Source organism: Oryctolagus cuniculus, chromosome 9 (genome assembly GCF_051225735.1).
Source record: "Oryctolagus cuniculus isolate XC-2025 breed Fujian yellow rabbit chromosome 9, ASM5122573v1, whole genome shotgun sequence".
NCBI classification, from domain to species: Eukaryota; Metazoa; Chordata; class Mammalia; order Lagomorpha; family Leporidae; genus Oryctolagus; species Oryctolagus cuniculus.
Window position 1 is genome coordinate 74,541,210 of NC_142875.1, and position 23,996 is coordinate 74,565,205.

Sequence of the window (23,996 nt, forward strand, 5' to 3'; positions counted from 1 at the left end):
CCAGGTAAGAAAGACTTGCTTTTTAGTTGAAATGCTTATTATAATTTTATACTGTAGCATACATATTTTAGATTCTCTAATATAACCCCAAATGAATACTTTGCTTTCTTATCATTACAACAATTTTTTGTGATGATGGTAGTAGCAGGACAATTTTGTATGTGTGTGTCTTTTATATGTAAATATCTGTGTAGTATGAATAAGAATTAGTAACTGTAGTGAAGAAATAAAAATAAAAAGTCTGTATACACAAAATGTATTATATTTAAAAATATAAGCTTTTAACAAAAATACTTTCAATGATGGTGATGAGGGAGAAAAAACAAAGGGATCAAAAGAGGAGAAAAATAGAAAAGAAAATTGTGAAAGAGAAACAAGTACGTAGAAGGGGAGAAGGAGGATAGGGAAAAGTGAAAGTATGGAGGCAGAAAACCTAAACTGGTGTTCAGTCTCATAAATCCTCACTTGCTATGGTGCATAACACACTATCACATGCATCTGGGCCCAAGTAGAAGAAATAATGGCATATATTTTAAAGAGAAATCAGTATTTGCATTTAAATCACAATAGATTTGGAGTTTAAGGCAATAATTATATAATGTCTTCTTTTTTCTTTTTTAAAAAAGATTCATGTATTTATTTGAAAGGCAGAGTTACAGAGAAGCAGAGGCAGAGAGAGAAGTCTTCCACCCACTGGTTCACTCCCCAAATGGCTGCAATGGCTGGAGCTGGGCCGACCTGAAGCCAGGAGCCAGGAGCTTCTTCCAGGTCTCCCATGCAGGGGCCATCTTCTACAGCTTTCCCAGACCATAGCAGAGAGTTGGATTGGAAGTGGAGCAGCCAGGACTTGAACTGGCATCCATATGGGATGCTGACCCTGCAGGCGGTGGCTTTACCTACGATGCCACAGTGCTGGCCCCTATAAAGTCCTCTTGATACAAAGACAATGTTACCCACTGTTTAAAAATCTTTATATTTTGAGATAATATTCTAGAAATAGGCATGGATTCTCATCCCATCCATGTCAATCATCTGGTTCCTTTTGTTACCTACATTGCTGAAATTGGAAGTAGGATTCAATATAAATCTAGGTAACAGAACAAACTCATTGGTTTATGCGGTGAACAAAGCTCAGAGGTGAAAAACCTGTACCTGTCCGTCTGTTCCAATGGAGCCTCCACAGTCGGTGAGGAGTTCTGACATGTCGTAGTAGCTGACAAACTCCCACAAACAGGCCTCCAGGTTTAGGTTTCGGTAAAAGCGCAGGGTACTGGAGCCTCGGATGGATGAGCTGTACTGGTAAGGAAATGTCTCTCCAATCACTTCTGGATTTTTGGTAGCATCCGTCAAGAAACCATGGTGGGTTTTCACTTCAGTGTAATCCAGGAGGTTGGAACACCTGTGGTTCCCAACTCTTGTGCCATCAGGGCTGAGGGTCAGCTCAAAGTTGGAGAGCTCTCTGGTAGAGATCACAGGGAGCATGCCTGTGGGCAACGGGAAGTACTGTTACCTTCTTTCAGGCAGCCAAGAGCTTTGAAGTCATTAGAATGATTTAATCTTTTGAGGAAACAGTGTTACAAAGTATCACACAGCAGTGATGATCAAAAGGGTGTTTAGGGAACCCTGGGGTTCCCCAGGATTTTTTACAAGATTCATGATATTAAAGCTATTTTCATAATGCTGTTATTTGGATTTTCCACCTGTATTCTCTTACAAGTACATAGTAGTGTTCTTCAGAGGCTACCAGATGTGACAGACTGCTGTAGGTTGATCACAGAATCAGATATGAGAATTCAGTTACCTTATTTTGAGACATTAATAATGCCTTCAAAATATAAAATGATGCCAACCTTTTTTTATTTCATAAATTATAGTTATTTTTCTTACAAACTTTTTGTATCAATATGTAATAAATTTTCATTGTTTTTAATGAATGAATAGGTAAATATTTAACAACTCCTTAGTTTTAACTTCAAATTTAGCATATATTTTTAGATATTACCCACAAACACAAAATGTCTTTGAGAGCCTCAATAATTTTTAAGGTTATGCTGAAATCAAAAATTTGAAAATTGCCCATATAGACTAAGCACTGGCAAACATGTTCTATGAAGGACTAACTAGTAACTATGCAAGGACTTGTGGACCCTGAGTTCCATGTCAAAGCTATTCAATGCTGCTACTCTAGAGAGAAAGTTTCTACTACATAAAAGAATGGATATAACCATGTGCAATAAAGCTTTATTATGGACAATGAACTTGAATTTCCTCTAAAACCCATAAAACCCATTCTTAGCTTGCAGACCACACAAGAACAGGCAGCAAATTTCCTGTGGGCCATAGTTTGCTGACTCTTTGCATAAGTAAGATAGCAAAAGACTACACCAGAGTCTTTGAACTGTCCCACCACTCCCTTGCAGATTTCCTCAGAGCAGAGCTATGGCCCTGCAAAGGACTGGTCAGCCCCTACTTTGCTCCTGGGAGAGCTGCTGTATAGAACATCACAGAGAATGTAAAGTCAAACTCTGTTGGCGGCAAAAGGGACCCCTTCTCTATTAGGAAAAAACTGTTAGAAGTCTGGTTTCTCCTCATGGGTCCTTTGTCAGCCCTTTGAGTCTTAGAGCCACACTCACACCTGGGCTTATAGAAAGGACGGTCAGATGTGGGGGCAATGCTTTGCTGTAAAGAGATGCAGAATCCAATCTAGCTTTCTCCTCTCTCAGAAACACAAGTTTGGGTTTGTTAATGAGCAGACACAGCAGGGTGTTGTTGTTCTTGGAGGAGGGTTCTACCTTGCCATTCCTAACGTTGCCTAGTTCCACTTGCTCAGATGCATAAAATATAACATTTCATGTAATAAAATTAATATTAGACATTTACTTAATGTACAGAGTGAATTGAACGGAAAATAACTTGAAAATGCCTTTTGATACATGGGAAAATGTTCATAAAGCAATGTTTCTTTACTTGTAGAAAATGAACACAAAATATGACCCCTATTAGTATCACATTTTATTATATTTTAATGTATAAGAGATATCTTTGTTATAGGATCAATGTTGAGAGACTTATAAAACCCCAGTTATGAAATAGTCAGTACATGTTGAAGTTAAACATTGATAAATCAAGTCCAAGTTCAAGTCTGAAGACATATCTGTGCTCTTTCATAGTAAGCTAGCAAAAAAAGAAAGTTTGATTCATTGTCTTTGGACATATGTTAAACTTATCTAATTTGAAAGACTATTTCAAGGGTCAGAACTTTAAAAACTGAGTAGAAAGAAAGTAGAAACAGTTGAAAGACACAGGGCTTTAATTTCTAGTTGCAAATGGAGCACTGATATAAACATGGTTATTCAGAAGATTAAGCAAAATAAACCATACCATGAGGAACCCAAACATGTCCATGGACTGGCTTACCCAAGTCACCTACCGTCTATGTGTGGCATTGTGACAGTGAGTTTGATGAGGTTTGCGAAGTCTGGATCCTCGGGGCCTGTGTAGCGCAATTTAGCTGAGAACGGCTCTGCTCCCACTACCCCTGGCACACGCGGCTGACAAAGACCTCAAGGAAAAGAATGAATATTTATGCTAAAAGAAGATAATAGAGGTCACCTCCAGAGTATTTTCAAAGCAGGTGCTATTACTTTTCCATGTACTTTAAATTATCTGTGGATTGGGGCAAAGCTAAGAGTGTGTACTACAAGGAAGCAGGGAGCACAGTGTGAAAAGTCATCCCAGCAGATGGCTCAGTGCCCCTTGATGTTTCAGAGATTGAGAAGGGAATAGTTACTACTCAATGTGATTTCATATGCACTGGCCATTCTAGTTTATGATCGTATTCACAAAATCATTTTAATTTAAACTATGAGCAGATATGGTAAAAAATGACCAAAAGTCAATATGAAAATTTAAGTATAATTTTATTACATGAATTTAATTTTTACCCTAGAATGATGTACTTGAGTAGTTTAAAAATATACATTATTTATTAGTGTGTAAAACTAAAAGTGCACTAATTTTAAAAGCAAAAACTAAATCCAACAACAAAATGTAGATAGCAGATTATTCTGTTTCTTAACAGAGAAACAGTCATGTTTCTTTTTATTTATTTCCTTCCCTCCCTCCTCCATCCCTCCTTTTCTCTCTCTTCTCTTTTTACCTTCCCTCCATCTTCCTTCCTTCCTTCCTTCCTTCCTTCCTTCCTTCCTTCCTTCCTTCCTTCCTTCCTTCCTTCCTATCATCTATCTAAAAGATATCTCTCAATAACTTCCAATAATTTTAAAATGAAACTCCTCCTCCAACATTTTCTTTAAGAGAATTTTGATATCTTAATTTTATCATCATGGAAAGGAAGAAGATGCTGGATTATGATTTTAATTATTGGGAAATATGTAATTTCTATTTGCACAAAACAGAGGAAATAGGTATTTATTAGAACAATAAAGTCAAAAGCAGGCCCCAGCACCTCAGTTGTCTGCTTTACTAATAGGAGGACTCATTTTAAGGCATTGTTTAATAGCCTAGGTTTCACCAGAAACTTAAAAATCATATATTTTAATTCTAATAAATTAGCATGTCTATTACATATGATATTCACATATGATACTGAATACACCATGGTGGTGATGAACATATGATCTTTCTTTATGTAACAAATACACTTCTGAATGTTCAATGCAAATGAATGTTTTAGAAGTAGAGTCATATAATATTATCTTTAAAAAACTAATTAAAACTTTTTCTGCAGAGTAAGAATTAGTTTACAAAGTGGATTTCTCATCTCTAGCCACATCCTATTCTCCATCCTCAGTATATCCTTGACTCCAGCCCCAAGCCTTGTAATACCAAGGTAAGACAAGTGCACATTTGTCTTTGTCCTGACTGTCCTTCCCCACCTGTCACAGACTCCTGGTCACCCAGCAGCCACTGAACTCCTCCCAGGTCATATGGATGCCCGTCCACATCTTGTCCCTGCACTCCATCTCCTGGTGCCACTTCTCCCTTTCCAGAGCTTCCCCATTTCTTCACTAGTGTGTTTTGTACGGAAGATCCCATGTTCTTCCATGCTTCTATCAGTCATTGCTCATTCTTTATTTTGCTCGACCATTGTCCAACTTCAGCGGAAGCATCTCCTCTTTTATGAGCCTTTTCTGACTCACTCAGGGTGGAACTACTCACTTCTAATTCTGCATTTCTGTGCCCTATTCATGCTAAAATGTATCTCTATCTTTAACTTCATTATGAATTCCTCAAGGTCAAGGATATGACCTTATTTTTCATATTTCCTTTTCTTATTTTTCTTTTTCTTATTTTTCCAATTTCTTTAGCATATCATAGTTGCTTAAAAATGTGGAATGAATAAATATGTTTTCCAGTGAATAATTTCATAAAAATAGATTTTCATTTTTAAATACTGACAGAATATTATGAAACACATGGGCATATGCAAGAATTAATAACCTAAAATCAGACATTTGTAATATTCCATGGGATTCCAGTGATCATTTCTGGAAAATGTCCAGGTCTTACCTTCTTCCCTGCCAATGGTTACAATAGGGCTCATCAGCTCCAGGCCTTCATTCCCGTCAGTGTTCACGGCACGAGCTGCACACTGTACTCGGGAGCCAGGCTGAAAGTATATGGAGTCTAATGTGATCATCTTTGATGATGTAAAAAAAGTGTCAAAGTCCACTTCCCTCATGGGGCTGGTGACACCATCAGGGCTAGCGGGAGCGCTAATCAGCCATCGGTACCGCGTCAAAGTGTCATTGATGTTCTCACTGGCACAAATAGAGCCTGTTTTGTCGTAGTCTGAATATTTGGGGTTGCAAGCCTATGGAAAAGAAACAACTATGTTAGGACCACAGTGTAGCACAATATGGAATTTACTCCTCTCAAGTTCTCTCTATCCTAGTGATATACGTGTGGAGATTGACAGCCCCTCCTTGCAACCCTCTCTGTGCCACAGCCCCCTCCTGCATTGCCCAACACCCCTCTGACCCTTCTACCCATACAAAATCCCTACGGGTTCCATGAATCCAGTGCTTAGAACCGGCAACAGCTGAAAACAATCAACATGGCCACCAGTTGTGTCCCTGTGATGATCTTTAGCTCTTTATAATGTCATTACAATAAAATTGCCATGGCTGGCACTCCCATTCCCATCATGCACCTGATGTGTGACACTTCTGAGATTTCCATAAAAGAGCAAACTCTACCACTTGTGAATATTCAATTCAGTCCCACCCTAGACACTATCCTCTATGCCTCCAGATTACTGAGTGTAGTTCTCTCTCAAGTGCAGCTCTCTCTCAAGTATGCTCACAGTCAAGGAGAGTGTACATCTGTTTTGCATGTAAATAACTTGACCTTTTTTTTTAAAAAAAAAAGATTTATTTTATTTATTTGAAAGACAGAGTTACAGAGAGAGGTAGAGACAGAGAGAGAGGTCTTCCATCCGCTGATTCACTCCCCAGATGGCTGCAATGGCTAAAGCTGCGCCAATCCAAAGGCAGGAGCCAGGAGCTTCTTCTGGGTTTCTCATGTGGGTGCAGGGGCCCAAGCACTGGGGCCATCTTCTACTGCTTTCCCAAGCCACAGCAGAGAGCTGGATCAGAAGAGGAGCAGCTGAGACTAGAACTGGCGCCCATATGGGATGCCAGTGCCTCAGGCCAGGGCTTTAACCCACTGCACCACAGCGCCAGTCCCAACTCTGACCTTTAATTCTGAAATTCTTTCTTGCATTGGAGACAAGAACCTGGACCCAGCCACCCCACAAAAATAGTGTTTTCACTACAGGTCTTTTTTCTCCCAATTTGTACATGCTGTTCACACAGTTTCCAAATTTCTGCTTTCATGAATGAACTCCAAGCTTGAATTCAAACAGTTTATATATTTTTACTTCTAATATGAATAAAAGTGTTAATCAGATAATTATCTCTTGGTTAATCAGATTTGCCAAATTATCCTATTCTTTCTCTTCCTTGTGTCTCTCCTTCCTCTTCCCCTTTCCTCCTCCCTTCCATATCCAGTGGGTTAATGAATGTTACTATATTACAATGTTTCCTATTTTGGTCCCTTCTCACCACCATCTGCCTGCTTAATTCCAGGCCTTTTCTCCCTAGAAACGGACACATACTGCCCTGTTATTAGCACTCCTGCCCTGTAAACACTGCAACATAAACCTTTTGATCGTGCCATATTTCTGTGCAAACTCTGCCAACCAAAAAAATGAAGAACAAACTCCTTAATATGGCACTTAAAGATTCCTGTAATCTAGCACCAAATTATTGCTACTGCTTTGTTAATCCAATAAATGTTAATTTAGTATATAGGTAGGTACTAGGGGTTATTATGATTAAAAACAAGTAAATAATAGATTTTCTCAAAAGAAGCTTAAAATTTGGAGTCAAGAGAAGGAGAGCTAGCAAAGTAGGATAATGGGCTGTTTCTTCCGCTATTCCTTTAGCTGTTGCAATTACTTCCTTCTGTAACTATCTTCCCTTATCTGACTCTTTTTATTAAAGATTTATCTACTTTATTATTTGAAAGGAAGAACTATAGAGAGGCAGAGACAAGAGAGAGAGAGAGAGAGGAGAGAGAGAAAGAAGAGAGAGAGAGAGAGAGAGATCTTCCATCTGTTGAGTCATTCCCCAAATGCCGCAGCAGTTGGAGCAGGGCCTATTCGAAGCCAGGATCCAGGAGATTCTTTTGGGTCTCCCATGTGGGTGCAGCAGCCCAAGCACTTGGGCCATCTTCCACTGCTTTCCCAGGCCATAGCAGAGTTCTGGGCATTGACAAAACTCATCAAATGAAGACCATAGATTTTCCAGGCATCATGAGTGTGATCCTACACAATGGAAGCAGTAAAAGTCTATTCTTTCACTAATTATTGCTTATCATCTTTCCTTTCCAGATGACCAAAGCCATTGTGTATATAGAAGAAATGAACAGCATGGCTGGTGAGAAATGAACAGATGGTGGTGAGAAGGGACCAAAATAGGAAACATTGTAATATAGTAACATTCATTAACCCACTGGATCGGAAGTGGAACATCCAGGACTTGAACCGGTGCCCATATGGGATCCTGGCACTGCAGGCAACGGCTTTAGGCACTATGACGCCACAACAGCCACCCCTCCCTTGTCTGATTCTTAAACTATTCAAACCCACAAGTCTTCCCACACACATTGAGCAGCAGCTCTGGCTTCCAATTTTTATCATTTGTATAATGACCACATCGTGCCCTATTCCACAGTTACTGATTCCTGTATATTTTCCTCTTCCTGAATTTTAAATTCCTGTGTGCAGAAGTCCTATCTTGTTTATTTTAATCACTGACAGTCTCTGAGATAACACACTACATAACATCAATTAATCATTGTTAGATAGGATAAAGAGAAACTGGGAGTTTATTTAATTAATGTTGTATCTTCCTTTTCAAAGCACAAATCTTAAACCTTTCAGTATTTTCCACACTTTGTGATAAGAACAGTACCATGTTGATTAAGGTTTATAATTATTTAAAATAGTTATCTCACAATTTTCTTCAGCTTTGGTAATTTGCTACTCACTGTGATGCAGATGACAGGATAGCCAGACACAGGACCAGTTCCTTCCTTAGCTCTGGAAGTGTCATCATACATCAGCAAGGACATAACTTGGGGGACTGAGGGAAAAGTGACATCTGCCATGCTGTTCATTTCTTCTATATACACAATGGCTTTGGTCATCTGGGAAGGAAAGATGATTAGCAATAATTAGTGAAAGAATAGACTTTTACTGCTTCCATTGTGTAGGATCACACTCATGATGCCTGGAAAATCTATGGTCTTCATTTGATGAGTTTTGTCAATGCCCAGAACCCAACAGAGTGACTGGTCCTATGTGGTTTGTTGCTTGTGACCCTGGTCCCTTGTTGATATGGCCCCGGGAGAGAAGACATAGCCTAATCCATAGGTTGGCTAGTGGCCCACAAGGTATTTGAGCTCTAATGTTATTTTCCAATTGTGACAGTCATTGCTAAATCTGTCTTGCAATTGTGACGTGGAAATCTTATGAAAAAGTTAGTGAGTTGGAATTGGGAGGAAGCTGAAAGACACATTGAGACAAGTAAGAACATAGAGGTCATGGGATGGTGTGGGCCACGATAAAATGCATGCTAGAGATGAAACTCTAAAAAACAGAGGGTAGAAGGCACCAGTTAAAGCATGGGTAAGAGGGGGCAGTATAGCTCCAGACAGAAGAGGAATCTGTGAACGTCTGCTGCTGAGTAGGCAGCTGGAATACCTGCTGTCAATTATCCCTAGTTTCTGAATAATCTTCCAGTACTTGACTATGTATTACTGCTTCCAACTTATATTAACATGTACATATATGCCTTGACTTAAAATGGAGTTATATTATGATAAACACTATAAATTGAAAATACCATACGTTAAAAATGCATTAAATAAACCTAACTTATAGAACATCACAGCTTGGCAGCACAACGCAATGTGGTGTTGGTTGTGTCCTCTCGTGACCATGGTGGTGGCTGGGAGCTGAAGCAAGTGCTTCTTCTCAGAATGAAGAGAGAGGCTCAGATCTTGTAACACTCACCTGGGAATGGTCCAAATTCAAAATTTGAGGTGTGCTTTCTACTGAATAACTATTGTTTTTGCACCACATAAAGTTGGAATATCATTAAGTAGAACCATAGTAAGTCAGGGATCACTGCATGTTTTAAAAGAAGTTTTTTTCCTGGAAGTGATTGAAGTGAATCTCTGTTCCTTTCACCCAGAAGAGTTTCATATAGTACTCCATAAAAATCAAAATAGATTCATCTTTATGTGATCAACATAAAAATAGATTTGATAAAGATTCTGCTCATATTTCTTAAATTATAAAATTGACCCGGAAAACACCATCAAATAGAAACACTATCAAGTGATAAAGATTATAAAACAATAAAAAGACTTAAGGAAAAGATTTCCCTAATTTTATCTCATAATGATGAAACAAATAAAAACAATATGGTAAAATTTTGCAGAGTTATTATAGAAATTGATCTGTTCCTAAAATGATATGCATTAGAGTTTAATAAATTATCTTCAGTGTGAAGGTCAAAATTCTATGGATATTCTGTTTATCTTGAGGATTTATTATATAATATTAATAAATAAACAAACAGAAAACATGTTTCAGGACTGCTATATTTCGGTCATAAAGACTTAAGACTTTGGGGCGGCGCCGCGGCTCACTAGGCTAATCCTCCACCTTGCGGCGCCGGCACACCGGGTTCTAGTCCCGGTCGGGGCGCCAGAATCTGTCCCGGTTGCCCCTCTTCCAGGCCAGCTCTCTGCTATGGCCAGGGAGTGCAGTGGAGGATGGCCCAAGTGCTTGGGCCCTGCACCCCATGGGAGACCAGGATAGCCGTGGTGGCCATTGGAGGGTGAACCAATGGCACAGGAAGACCTTTCTCTCTGTCTCTCTCTCTCTCACTGTCCACTCTGCCTGTCAAAAACTAAAAAAAAAAAAAAAAAAGACAAGACTTTGGACATCAAATTCTGATAAAGCTAGGAGGAACACGTGGGTCTTTAAAATATTTATTTGTTTATTTATTTGGAAGCTAGAGTGACATAGAAAAAGGGAGAGACAGAGAATAGAGAGAGATTTTATTCACTGGTTCATTCCCCAAATGCCTGCAACAGCCAGAGTTGGGCCAGGCTGATGCATAGAGCCTGTAACTTCATCCAGGTCTTCCACATTTGCGGCAGGACTTAAGCCATCATCTGCTATTAATATGGAATGTGGGAGCCCCAAACAGTGTCTTAACCTACTGTGCTACAATGCCTGCCCCTATGTGGGCATTTTGAAGGTTAGCAAACTGTTTTGTAGGTTAAAATGTGTAAGGATACATACAAAATTTGGTGAAAAATGTAACTAAAGGATGTATTTATTTAGGTGAAAATTACTTGGAATGTGGTTTTATGAGAGGTCCTCAAAAATATTCACAGAAAATGTGTATTATGAAAAACTATGCATGGATCTCAAAACATTTTTATAACAAAATGAAATTAATTTTATTTCCATTTTTCCACTGATGTTTTAAGTACTGTCATATGTTGTAATGAGGTACAGTGCTGAATTAATTGTCTCATTTTTGTGCTTTCTTTGGGGAATCCAATCCTTATTGACTGACATGGGGTAATGTGGGACTGGGGGACTCCAAGCCTTGAGTTTCTTACATGTCATTTTTCAAAAAAGTGATAGGAGTTTCTTGATTTTACTATAAATAGAACAAAATATATTTGGGCAATGAAGAGAGATCATGTACATTCCTTTCATGTACATAAGTCTTACACAAAACCTAATTGCTTTTTTTCATGTGATAGGATTTCTACATGCATTTTCTATGATACAGCATGCATCATGAATTTATATACACGCTGTACCACTTACCTGTGTCTCTGCTATCATATTTTCATCAGGCTTCAGATGGACAGTGAAGGCCTCTCTCATCTCCCTTACTCCATCGAAGATAACTTCAATTTCAACAATGTGTTGGGTTTCTCCTTCCTTGAACTCAATTTCTACAAAAGCAACATCACAGAATTAAATCTGTTGCATGTGAATGTGAGTAGCATTTGTCAAGCTTTTGGGAGTGTTGCCTACGATGAGAAACACATTTCATATTTGTGTGTGTGTATGTGTGTGTACATTTTTGTGTGTACAAATCAAAGTGGCTCAAGAGTTTAACAAATATAACTTATTCTTAATATATATTTGGAAGCTAATATTTTCTATTAAATTCTATCTTATTCAAAAACATTCTAATCAAAAGTAGCTATTTATGATTTGTTAGTCACAATTTGAAAATACGTTGAGTTGTGGAACTGTCAAAATTCTAAAACTGAGAATCAGTTTAAACTCTCCTGTCATTCCCCAGAATTTCTAACCAATAAGACCTGCCAATTGAATGGGGTCACAGTTGTAATTGAGTGTGAATGGTATTTACATTATGTGTATATATAGAAAACCTGGATATAAAATTATTGGTTTTCAGGTGAAATTAATAATTTGGAATTTTAGTTCCCAAAGACTTCTTTTTTAAAAGCTTTTATTTAATGAATGCATTTTTCATAGGTACAACTTTAGGAATATAGTGGTTCTTTTCCCATACCCACTACCCCACCCTGACTCCTGTCCCATCTCTTACTCTTTCTCCCATCCCCTTCTTCATTATGGTTCATTTTTACTTTGATTTTATATACGGAGGACCAACTCTATGTTAAGTATAGATTTCAACAGTTTGCATACACACACACACACATACAACATATAGAGTACAGGTTGAGAACAAGTTTTGCAGATTTTAATTCTCATAGTACAACTCATTAAGGATGGAGGTTCTACATGGGGAGTAAGTGCACAGTGACTTCTGTTGTTCCTTTACCAATGAACAATTACTTATGACATCAGTGATCACCCGAGGCTCTTGCCATGGGCTGCCAAGGCTGTGGAAGCCTTTTGTGACCACAGACTCCATCAGTATTTGGACACAGCCATAAGCAAAGTGGAAGTTCTCTCCTCCCTTCAGAGAAAAGTACATCCTTCCTAAAGACTTCTTTTTGTTGTTGTTCTTGGAAATAGAATTATTTAGATAAATGTTAATTAGTTTTCCCCTCACTTCTCAGTTAAAAAATTGCTTCATTGTGGTGAAAATTAAATCCAGTTATCAAAATATTTTTCTTCAATATCACCCCCAAATTACCAAAATGTTCAAAATTATTGGATTTTATTAAACTCATGATTAAGCATGAGTTAGTTGTACTGCTAAGCTTGGACAAACTATTTTGGTGGTTTTACTATAGTTTCTAGAAACAAGTTCAGAAGAGAAAAAAAAAGTATAAAGCATAATCATTTCAATTAGAGGAGATGGCAGATGTTACTTTCTGTTATAATTGCAGATCAGTCATTATAATTCTAAATTATAAATCCTGGAGTTTGGTAGAATAAAATGCACCTTCAAGTGTGTCTATTTTTCTACTTCAATGCTTTTATTATAGATTACAAAGAGGGCTTTTTTTTTCTTTAAAATGGCGTTAGTAAACCACACTTTATAATTAGTTTTGTTTCTAGATATAACAGTCATTCTAGACTTGGCATATGTTTTGAGTTCACGAGATATTTTTCATACTCAAAAAGAACTTACAGTTCTTATTCCAGAGGATGAAAATAGCTGATCATTTCTGGCCTACTAATTTCTAAACTTTAATTAAAAATAAATCTGTGTTGGCTTAATTTATAAATATAATTTCATCACTTTTTGTGTGCTATGGTCATGCATAACATTCTAGCTTTAATTTTAGATTGTTAGTTTTATATTATCTCAACTAAAATTGATAATCACTCTGGCAATTATGTAAATTTTCAATGTAAAAGAAAATTACATGAAATTATCATCTAATATCTGATTACCAAAGGTAAAATCAGTAGAAACTAAAGTAGACTCAAAAATAAAAGGTCCCTAACTCCTGACACATGTACTCTAGAAGTCAAAAAAGAAAATGCCAGAAATAAATTCTACTGTATTTGTGTTGCTGAAGGTGATGGATGTGAAAGAGTGGTTTGTTTTTGTTTCAGTTGGATATTTCTCTTCTCATTCTCAAGGGCACAGGTACTAATATTCATTGATGGCACAATCCTCTTGGAGGTGGGCTCTGGGAAACTGTACCTTCCGATACGGGGTGATAATCTTCTCCTGACGTGGCTGAGCCATCCTTGGTATGGACTCTCACAATGGAAACTTTGGAGGTGTCTCCTTGGCGAATCACTGGAATTTTTATAATCACTGACTCTCCTTGTTCCTTGGGTTCAGTGATGATAAATTTGGTCTCTCCAAATTTAATAATAGTCTCTAAAATTGCAGTAAACACAGGCAAATTAAATAGCTAGTAATAGGAATGCATTTTCCCCATTTCTAATGTTTCTTTCCATATGGAAAGAGCTTAATGACTATTACACTTTGTCCTGTCACTCCATGTAAGTGGTGAGTGTCGAAGGAAAAGTTTAAATGTGTGGCCCAGTTTCTCCTGGGAATTAATCTGACTCCAAAGAGCATGTGCACCAGGATGATCCTAGGTACACTAAATTATTCAGGAGAAGGATCCTTATAGGGAGAGGGAAAAGAGGAAAACATATCCTAGGACAGCCAATACCTAAGGGTGTTATGAGGCAATGGGTTAGGAGGTGGGGGGCAGGGAGCAGGTCCGGTGTGGATGTTTGGGGTTCAGTATTTAGATGTAAGCCATATTCCCCAACATCAATTTGATTGATTTTAAGGGTTTGTTTTGTTCCCCACTTGTCCTAGTGTTTTTCTCAGTTGCTTTAAAATCTCAGTCAGATAGAGGAATTACTTAACCTCCTAAAACTGCAACAAGGCTGGATTTGAGTTCCAAATTTACAGCAGAGCATAAAAAATGACTTCTTACTATCAGCATCATCTAGGATCCTTATCAGGGTTTCATTTTGTTCGCCAACTGCAGCCCCAAAGGGAGAGCTGCTTTGTGGAGTGCCCAGAACTAAGCGGAGCTCCTCAACCTCCTCATAGAGTGTGTCATCCATCAGCTCCAGAATGCAAGGTTTTTCAGTCTCGCCTGAAACAATAATGACCATGGTGAGTCAACCACATCCCACAGGCCAAGAAGGATACACTGGCAACTAGAATGCAAACACCACGAGGACCAGGATGCTGTTTTTCTCTCTGTTGTTGTCTTGTGAAAAATAGTGTTTGGCATGGAAAAAGCCTCAACAGATATCTGCAAAGCAAATGAATAAATGTCTGAACACTAATAATGGCAGGCCCCGATTAGTACAGAGAACTTATTTAATATCTCTAAGTTTTGTCATTCACATTGGAAAAGAAGGAAAATACAACAAATGTCAATTTTGTTGATAAAATTTATAACCTTAAAATTAGGAAGCCAACTTAGTGGTCTTAGGCTTTTTGTTCACTGTGGACTTAACAATAGTAGTTTCTAGGGTTACAGACTTTTGATGTATTGAGCCAAGAACATTCAGGTCCTAATCTCCAAAGAATGAGACCAATATCATATTCTCAACTTTTTTGTCTAATGAATACTCTTTAAAACATTTTAATGGCAAAAAACACACTATCAATTGGATGCTCAAATGAATAATTCTCAAATTACTGATTACTCAAGTTATTTTCAATCTTCTATATAAGAAAAACTTTCTGTACATTTATGACTTTTTTTTATTGGAATATATACCTCTAAGTACAATTACTGGTTAAAACTGATTAAATATTTTAAGGCACTGTATACATATTAAAAATCTGAGATCTGTTTCCTTCCCTTTCCCTTCTGTTCACTTAAACATTATGTTTAATTCCAGGCATTGTGAAATCTGTTCGATATGCTTCTGTCCAGTGAAACATTCTGAATAAATAATATAGCACAAAATTAAAAAGTTAATATAGAAACCAAGAAGACATAACCTGTTACAGTTTACCTCAGCTTATCGTCATTTACATAAAACTATGTAATTAGCTCGATAAAATCAAGCTATCCATTTTTCTGATACATATTTCTCAGCAGACACTGAGGTCTCATAAGCTCATATGATGATCTCAAGCTCAGACTTACCAGGGAGAAATGTGATGACAGAGATGTCAGTGTTCGGCCGTTCTTCAAAGTCCATCATCACCTGTGCAGACCCCTGCCGCGTGTAGCATCTCACTGAGGACTGGTACTGGATATCTCCACTCCTGTGGATCACTGCAACTATTTGCCCATCATTTTCACTGCCAGTGTACATTCGCTCTTTGAATTGCATCTTAGGCACTGAGAATCCAAATACACACACAGATCAGAGCAAACAGAAATTTCTTTAAGGAAAACAGCATTTCAAAAGATGTAGTTTAGTAGAAAGAATTACAGAAAAGAAGTGAGGAACAATTGAATTCCAGTTTTCTCTATGTCACTTGCCAATATTTTGACCTTGAGAAAATCAAGTTTTGATTTCTTTACCTTTGAAATATTGTGGAATAAAGATATGCTAAAAAGTTGATAAAATTAGAGAATTTAAGGTATTTGTATCCATATACATTGTCTAATCATGAGCTTTTGGAGAACACTGCATGCTATGTATTAATTATAAAAAGTTGATCCAGGCATGCTGGAAAAGTTGACAACGTGTGTGTGTGTGTGTTTAATTTTTTTAAAATTAATTTATGGGGTCGGTGCTGTGGCACAGTCGGTTAAGGCTCCAGCCTGTAGCTCCAGCATCCCACATGGGTGCCAATTTAAGTTCCAGCAGCTCCACTCCAATCCAGCTCCCTGTTAATGTGCCTGAGAAAGCAGTGGAACATGGCCCAAGCCCTTGGGCTCCTGCACCCACGTGGGGGACCTGGAAGAAGCTCCTGGCTCCTGGCTTCGTATTGGCTCAGTTCTGGCCATTGTGGCCATTTGGGGTCTGGATCCCAGTAGATGGAAGATCTCTCTCTCTCTCTCTCTCTCTCTGTCTCTACCTCTCTCTGTAACTCTTTCATTCAAATGAATAAAATAAATCTTAAACAAATTAATTTATGTATTTTATTTATTTGAGAGGCAGAGCAACAGAGGCACAAAGCATTCATGCTCTGGTTCACTCCCCTAATGCCTATAAAGTTCTGAGTTATACCACACTGAAGTCAGGAGGCTGGATCTCAGTCTAAGCCTCCCATGTAAGCGGCAGGGGTGCAACTACATGAGCCATCACCTGCTGCCTCCCGGGGTGCACATTAAGGGGAAGATGGAATCAGGAGCAGAGCTTGGACTCAAACCCAGGCACTCTGAATATGAGTATCCCAAGTAGTGGCTTAATTAGGAAGCCAAATGCCTATCCCTTTCTGTGTGTGGAGATTTTCAGGTGACTCTTGAGCTGGGTCAATTAACTACACATCTCATTGATAACAGTTTAGACTGCACCATCAGAATCCTCATGGTTGAAGAGTGTTCTGAATACACTTGTGATGGGTATCAGAAAGTCCTGTCCAGCAGAGAGCTGACTCAGAACACTTCTGGCACCTTGTTAGGGAAAGTTTGAGGAATATCTGGGTGAATGAATTGACAGAAAGTGTCTTGTGCTGAGAAATGAAAAAGAAGTTTTGATACTCAAGGTCTGCATAACTCTATGGGGTCCTAACCATATATATCTTTTTAAAATTTGTTTTGTTTACTTGAAAAGCGGAGTTAGAGAGATAGAGAGAAAGATATTTTCAATCTGCTGGTTCACTCCCCAAATGGCTGTAATAGCTGGGGCTGGGCCAATCTGAAGTCAGGAGCCAGAAGTTTTTTCTAGGTCTTTCGTTTTATCTGGCCTTCTTCTGTTGCTTTCCCATACACATTTTCAGGGAGCTAGATTGGGAGTGTAGCAGTGGGGACTTAAACTGGTGCCCACATGGGATTCCGGCATTGCACACAGCTTAACCTGTTAAGCCACAATGTTGGCCCCTGAGAACTCAACCATCTTTGGAGAGGGAATCCTTGCGGCACACTCAAGACAGTAATGACAGTAACAGTTTTCCTTTAATATTTATAAAGAAGTTTAAAAATTTTCTTCCGAAACTATCAAAATGATCAGGATGAAAAAGCAAAATTTAGTCAGTTAAGGTACTGTTATGGTTCAAACTGTGACCACCTGCTCAACCAAATCTTGAATTCCTAACCCTGAGTTCTTGAGAATGTGAGGTAAGGTCTATACAACTCAAATGAGGTCATTAGGATGGTCCCTAATCCAACATGACTGATGTCCTCATAAAAAAGGGGGGAGTTGGACAAAGAGACTCAAATAGAGGTCAGATGATGTGAAGAGACCTGGGGACAAGATGACCATCAACAGAGCAAGGAGAGAGGCCTGGAGTATCCTTCCTTTCCCACTCCCAGGAGGAACCAACTCTGCCAACACCTCGAGTTTGGACTTTTAGCAATAACTATGAGACAGCAAAGTTCTGTTGTTTAAGCCACCCTCCCCCCAAGTCTTTAGTACTTTATGATGGCAGCCCTAAGAAATGAATAGAGTTTTCAATAGTCATATTATCATTTCACATACCATTTATATAAACTATAGCTTATATTGGAAAATTAATAAACACTCACGATCAGAGACAGAGTCATTTATGGACACAGTGGCTTTGCTGGGCTCGCCAAGGGCTGCATTCATGGGCATACGAAGCACCAGTTCAAATTTCTCAATTCCCTCCAGCACTGGTTGTCCCAGGTCATCCAGAATGATAACACGAACAGTCTGCATGTTGGCTCCAGGGGCAAAATCTAAGTGACGACTGATTCCCACATAGTCTGTTCCAGCTGTATTAGTGACAAAAGGAATAGTCAGTTGGGGACCAACTAAATTAAATATAATATGAGAAATAAATGATATGGGTACATTTATAATTATCTTTCAAAAACAGAAACCAGCCTAACAATTCAGGAAAGTAAATTAATGAAACACATAAGATTAGTATCTATCAGGATTTTTTTAAAGATTTATTTATTTATTTGAAAGTCAGAGTTACACAGAAAGACAAGGATAGGCAGAGAGAGAGAGAGAGAGAGAGAGAGAGGTCTTCCATCCACTGGTTCACTCCCCAGTTGGCCATAATGGCTGTAGTTGCGCCGATCTGAAGCCAGGAGTCAACAGCTTCTCCTGGGTCTCCCATGCAGGTTCAGGGGCCCAAGGATTCGGCCATCCTCCACTGCTTTCCCAGACCACAGCAGAGAGCTGGACCAGAAATGGAGCAGCCAGGACGTGAACCGGTGCCCTCATGATATGCCAGCACTGCAGGTGGCAGCTTCACATGCTACACCACAGCACAGGCCCCATATCTCCCAGGATTTTGAGGTGGTAGATCAAAGACTGGGATCTGAACTTTATCCATATTACTGGTTGGACTTTGGGTTAGCTGCTTAACTTTCTGTGTTAAGCTCCCTCTGTTTTTATTTCAGAATCTTCTAATAAAAATCAAATCTGAAGAAATCAGCTCAATAGTCACATAAATGATTATCGAAGATTAAATGAGAATATCTCCAAAAAACTCTTAAAATATATGTTATAAAAAATTACGCATGATTTGTAAAAAAATTTGTAAAAATTAAACTTGCCTTTCAATTCCATTCTCTGCAACCTTTTTAAAGTACCTTGTTCATGAAATATTTACATTTAAAATTTTATTCACATTATTTAAACATCTATATTTTTGAAGCTACCATAGTACATCCTATTTAGGTGTCTTGATTAATGCAATACATTTCTTTTTTTTAAGATTTATTTTATTTATTTGAAAGATAGAGTAACAGAAAGAGGTAGAGACAGAGAGGTTTTCAATCTGCTGGTTCACTTCCCAGATGGCTGCAATGGCCGGAGCTGTGCCAATCTGAAGCCAGGAGCCAGGAGCTTCTTCCTGGTCTCCCACGTGGGTGCCGGGCCCTAAGGACTTGGGCCATCTTCTACTGTTATCCCAGGCCATAGCAGAGAGCTGGATTGGAAGAAGAGCAGCTGGGACTAGAAGGGGCGCCCATATGGAATGCTGGCGCTTCAGGCCAGGGCTTTAACCTGCTGCGCCACAGTGCTGGCCCCTGCGATACATTTTAATAAAGAGCTTTTGTCCCACCTACTCCACCCATAGATACCTAGGCAATGCAATCAAGTTTCTGTTCTCAGATGTGCTTGATTTTTGATTTAATATTTTTCAATCCAAAGGACATATAGCTAGTGTTGACACCTCCATTTACAATAGTCCTCCTTTATCCAGGAATATGTTCTGAGACAGATAGTGGATGGATGCTTGAGACTGTGAATCATGGCAAACTCTATATAATATTTTTTCCATACATACATACCTATTATAAAGTTTATTTTTTTTTAAATTTAGTTGAAAGGCATAGTCACAGAGAGTGAGAGGGAGAGATAGTTCTTTCATCCACTGGTTCACTCCCAAAATGGCCACAATGGCTGGGGCTGGGCCAGCCTGAAGCCAGGAGCTAGGAGTTTCTAGGTTTCCCTAGAAGGGACTCAAGCACTTGGGCCACCTTCCATTGCTTTCCCAGGCATATTAGCAGGGAGCTGGATCAGGAGTGGAGCATCCAGGAGTTGAACCGGCACCTGTATGTGATGCTGGTATCTCAGGTAGCAACTTAACCCGTTACACCAAAGCCCTGGCTCCTAAAGTTTAATCTAAAATTAGGGACATTAAGAGATTACAATAATAATGACGGCCTGTGCCGCGGCTCACTTGGCTAATCCTCCGTCTGCGGTGCCAGCACACCGGGTTCTAGTCCAGTTGGGGCACTGGGTACTAGTCCTGGTGGCTCCTCTTCCAGTCCAGCTCTCTGCTGTGGCCCAGGAGGGCAGTGGAGGATGGCCCAAGTGCTTGGGTCCTTGCACTCGCATGGGAGACCAGGAGGAAGCACCCGGCTCCTGGCTTTGGATCAGCGCAGTGCCGGCTATAGTGGCCATTTGGGGAGTGAACCAACGGAAGGAAGACCTTTCTCTCTCTCCCTTTCACTGTCTGTAACTCTAACTCTCAAATAAATTAAATAAAATCTTAAAAAAGGACAATTATATTATAATAAAATCTATGTAAGTATAGCCTCCTCCCCCTCAAAAATATTTTATTGTGCTGTGCTAACTCTTGTGGTGATATGAGATGATACATTGCCTATGTGATGAGATGAAGAGAAAATATGACCTAGGCATTTTGATGTAGTGTTCGGTTACTGAGTAAGAGTTACTTGAACACTGCACTGCAGTGTCATGACAGGCGATCTGATAACTGGGAGAGCTGCTCAGTAATTAATGGGCAGGCAGTGTATATAGTGCAGACACTCTGGACAAAGTGATAATTCATGTTCTAAGCAGGAGAGAGCGGGATGGCAGAGGATTTCATCACGTTACCTAGAATGCCATGCAATTTAAAGCTCATGACTTGTTTAGTTCTTATTTAAAACTTTTAGATTGTGGTTAACTGAAAGTAACTGAGACTATGAAAAGAGAAATTTCATATGAGGGTGCTACTGTATATCTCTAAGTAGTTAAAATGAAAACTGTCTTGGTCTTTAGTCATTACAATCATGAAGACTGAAAGTGGGGTGATGAAATTTCACTATTATTGCTTCTTTCCTTGTTTTCATAACTTTTGCTCTTCTGACTCTAAATTTTGAGTAAGTTTTTCTCCTTAATATGCAACTATGTTTGGGTGTCTCTTTTTTTAAGATTTATTTATTTACTTGAAAGTCAGAGTTATACAGAGAGAGAAGGAGAGGTAGAGGAGAGAGAGAGAGAGAGAGAGAGAAAGAGAGAGAGAGAGAGAGGTGTTTTATCTGCTGATTCACTCCCCAGATGACCTCAATGGTGGGAGCTGCGCTGATCTGAAGCCAGGAGCCAGGAGCTTCTTCTGGTCTCCCACGTGGGTGCAGGGGCCTAAGGACTTGGGTCATCTTCTACTGCTTTCTCAGGCCATAGCAGAGAGCTGGATAGGAAGTGGAACAGCCAGGTCTCAAACTGGCACCCATATGGGATGCCAGCACTTCAGGCCAGGGCATTTACCCACTGCGCCACAGTGCTGGCCCTATCTTCTTTATTCATTTTTTAAAAAAGATTCTTGTATCTCCTTGTGTTTCTTTTTCTAATTTTCCCTCCAATATTTTCCTTTTATTCTCTTTTCCTTCTCAAAATCTCTGATTTGAATTGTTCTGTTAGAAACAACTAATCTGGCTACATAAATGATTACTGGGCATCTGCTGCATGCAAAGCTCTGTGTTCATTCTACTGCATAATAAAAGTTAAGACCCAGGGGCCAGTGCTGTGGTGTAGTAGGCTAAGCTTCCGCTGTGGTGCCAGTATCCCATATGGGTTCTGGTTTGTGTCCTGGCTGCTCCTCTTCTGATCCAGCTCTCTGTTTATAGCTGGGAAAGCAGTGGAAGATGGTCCAAGTGCTTGGGCCCCTACACCCATGAGGGAGACCTGGAAGTAGCTCCTGGCTCCTGGCTTTGGATTGGCCCAGCTCTAGTTATTGTGGCCATCTGGGGAGTGAACCAGCGGGTGGAAGATCTTTCTCTCTGTCTCTCCCCCCACCCCCGTAACTGTCTTTCAAATAAATAAATAACAATCTGCTTTTTTAAAAAAGTTAACATCTAAGAATCAGTTTTTTTATAAAGATTTCTATTTATTTATTTGACAGGTAGAGTTACAGACAGTGAGAGAGAGAGAGACAGAGAGAAAGGTTTTCCTTCCGTTGGTTCACTCCCCAAATGGCCACCACGGCTGGAACTACGCCGATCCGAAGCCAGGAGCCAGGAGCTTCTTTCTTGGTCTCCCATGAGGGAGCAGGTGCCCAAGCACTTGGGGCATCCTCCACTGCCTTCCTGGGCCACAGCAGAGAGCTGGACTGGAAGAGGAGCTACCAGGACTAGAATCCAATGCCCATACGGGATGCCGGTGCCACAGGCGGAGGATTAACCTAGTGCGTCACTGCGCCGGTCCCTAAGAATCAGTTTTAAAATGGTATTACTTCTGTTTGCTTTGTGTGATGTATGTATAATATGCATGTGTGTATTTATGAAAAATATTGCTGGTAACTTAGGAAAAACAAGGAAAATTCGAATCCTTTGCTTTCCTTCAATTTTATGATCAACTTGTTGGAGATGTAGCGCCTGAAATAAAAGGCAGGGTTGGGCTGGCTAGGAAAGTTTGTATATCTAATTGAAGCATTTATGAGGATGCTAGGTTAAGATGAAGAGGGAGCCAATCAAAGGTGCTTTTTTGCATGACAGTTAACGGTCATTAGATTTCTGTGAGGGCAGTCACCATGATCATTTTCACACACATGGTACAACATTCCCCAATTTTAGATTTGGCAGGAATTGAGAACAAATTCATGTGAACATAGGTGTAAGAATTCAGTCTTCATGTCTTACATTTGCAACGCTAGTCTGTGTTTCATGGCCCTTTAAATGTACTTTCCCAGAGTAGTAAATAAAGCCCAGGTTCTTCGCCATATAGAAATAATTGCAGGAAAAAAATTTCATTCAGCCATAATGCTTTAATAGGAGTGAAGTACTTTAGCTTTAAATTATTTTGTGTCTTGGTAGTTGAACACTGTAGAGAATCAAAAGGGCTGATGCAGGAAACTGCTTACCCTCTGCAGAGGGAGGATCTGTTTTCCGAGATCTCACTGTGACACTTGAAGACCTAGACAGGTCGGTGCCTGTCCTCCACACTTGCACTTCCACGTAGCCAGCACTCTCATCCACAGAGTACTTGACATCACCAAAGTAGAAGACAGGTTCTGTTAGGAATAGGAACACAACAGAAATTATTTTTGTTCATTTTTTCCCTTGAAACCCCACTGCTGTGATTCTAGAGAAGAGATAGCTACATCTTATGGATTTACTTATTTCTTCATAATTTTGGGTATGATAACACCTTTTTTAAAAATATTTATTTATTTATTTGAAAGGCAGATTCACAGAGAGGCAGAGACAGACACTCCCCAGATGGCCGCAACGGCCTGAGCTGCACTGATGTGAAGCCAGGAGTCAGGAGCTTCCTCCGGGTCTTCCAAGTGGACTCAGGGGCCCATAGACTTGGGCCATCTTCTACTGCTCTCCCAGGCCACAGCAGAGAGCAGCTGGGACTCGAACTGGCGCCAACCTGGAATGCTTGCACTGCAGGTGGTGGCTTCACCTGCTACACCACAGCACAGGCCCCAGATAACACCTTTTTAATGTACTTATTTACAAATTTTCAGGTCAGAAGTGCTATTGTTTAAAAACAAAAATGCATAGAGTAGACTGCTTCATGGATCCTTCTCATCCTGAGGCATGAGACAGTTTGTCCCTCAAATGTGGGATCATAAATGGTCTTTAAATGTATCTCCTTGAAGCTGGGCTGTAAAAATGGAACCGAATGAAAAAAAAAACAAATGAGACCAAATATTTTTAGGTTTGGT

The 23,996-nt window shown here is 39.4% G+C and overlaps 1 protein-coding gene across 1 annotated transcript in view; it reads right to left on the minus strand.

Annotated features, from left to right (window-relative positions):
- FREM2 (FRAS1 related extracellular matrix 2) overlaps window positions 1-23,996 on the minus strand; it is a 217,465-nt gene that overhangs the window by 25,196 nt on the left and 168,273 nt on the right. Inside the window, exons 7-16 of the mRNA XM_017350619.4 lie at window positions 23,184-23,333; window positions 18,145-18,354; window positions 15,652-15,849; window positions 14,476-14,640; window positions 13,719-13,901; window positions 11,444-11,574; window positions 8,575-8,733; window positions 5,530-5,833; window positions 3,431-3,562; window positions 1,153-1,484 (exon numbers count right to left, since the gene is read on the minus strand). Coding sequence (XP_017206108.4) covers window positions 1,153-1,484; window positions 3,431-3,562; window positions 5,530-5,833; window positions 8,575-8,733; window positions 11,444-11,574; window positions 13,719-13,901; window positions 14,476-14,640; window positions 15,652-15,849; window positions 18,145-18,354; window positions 23,184-23,333 — 1,964 coding nt within the window. The remainder of the gene's footprint in view (window positions 1-1,152; window positions 1,485-3,430; window positions 3,563-5,529; window positions 5,834-8,574; window positions 8,734-11,443; window positions 11,575-13,718; window positions 13,902-14,475; window positions 14,641-15,651; window positions 15,850-18,144; window positions 18,355-23,183; window positions 23,334-23,996) is intronic.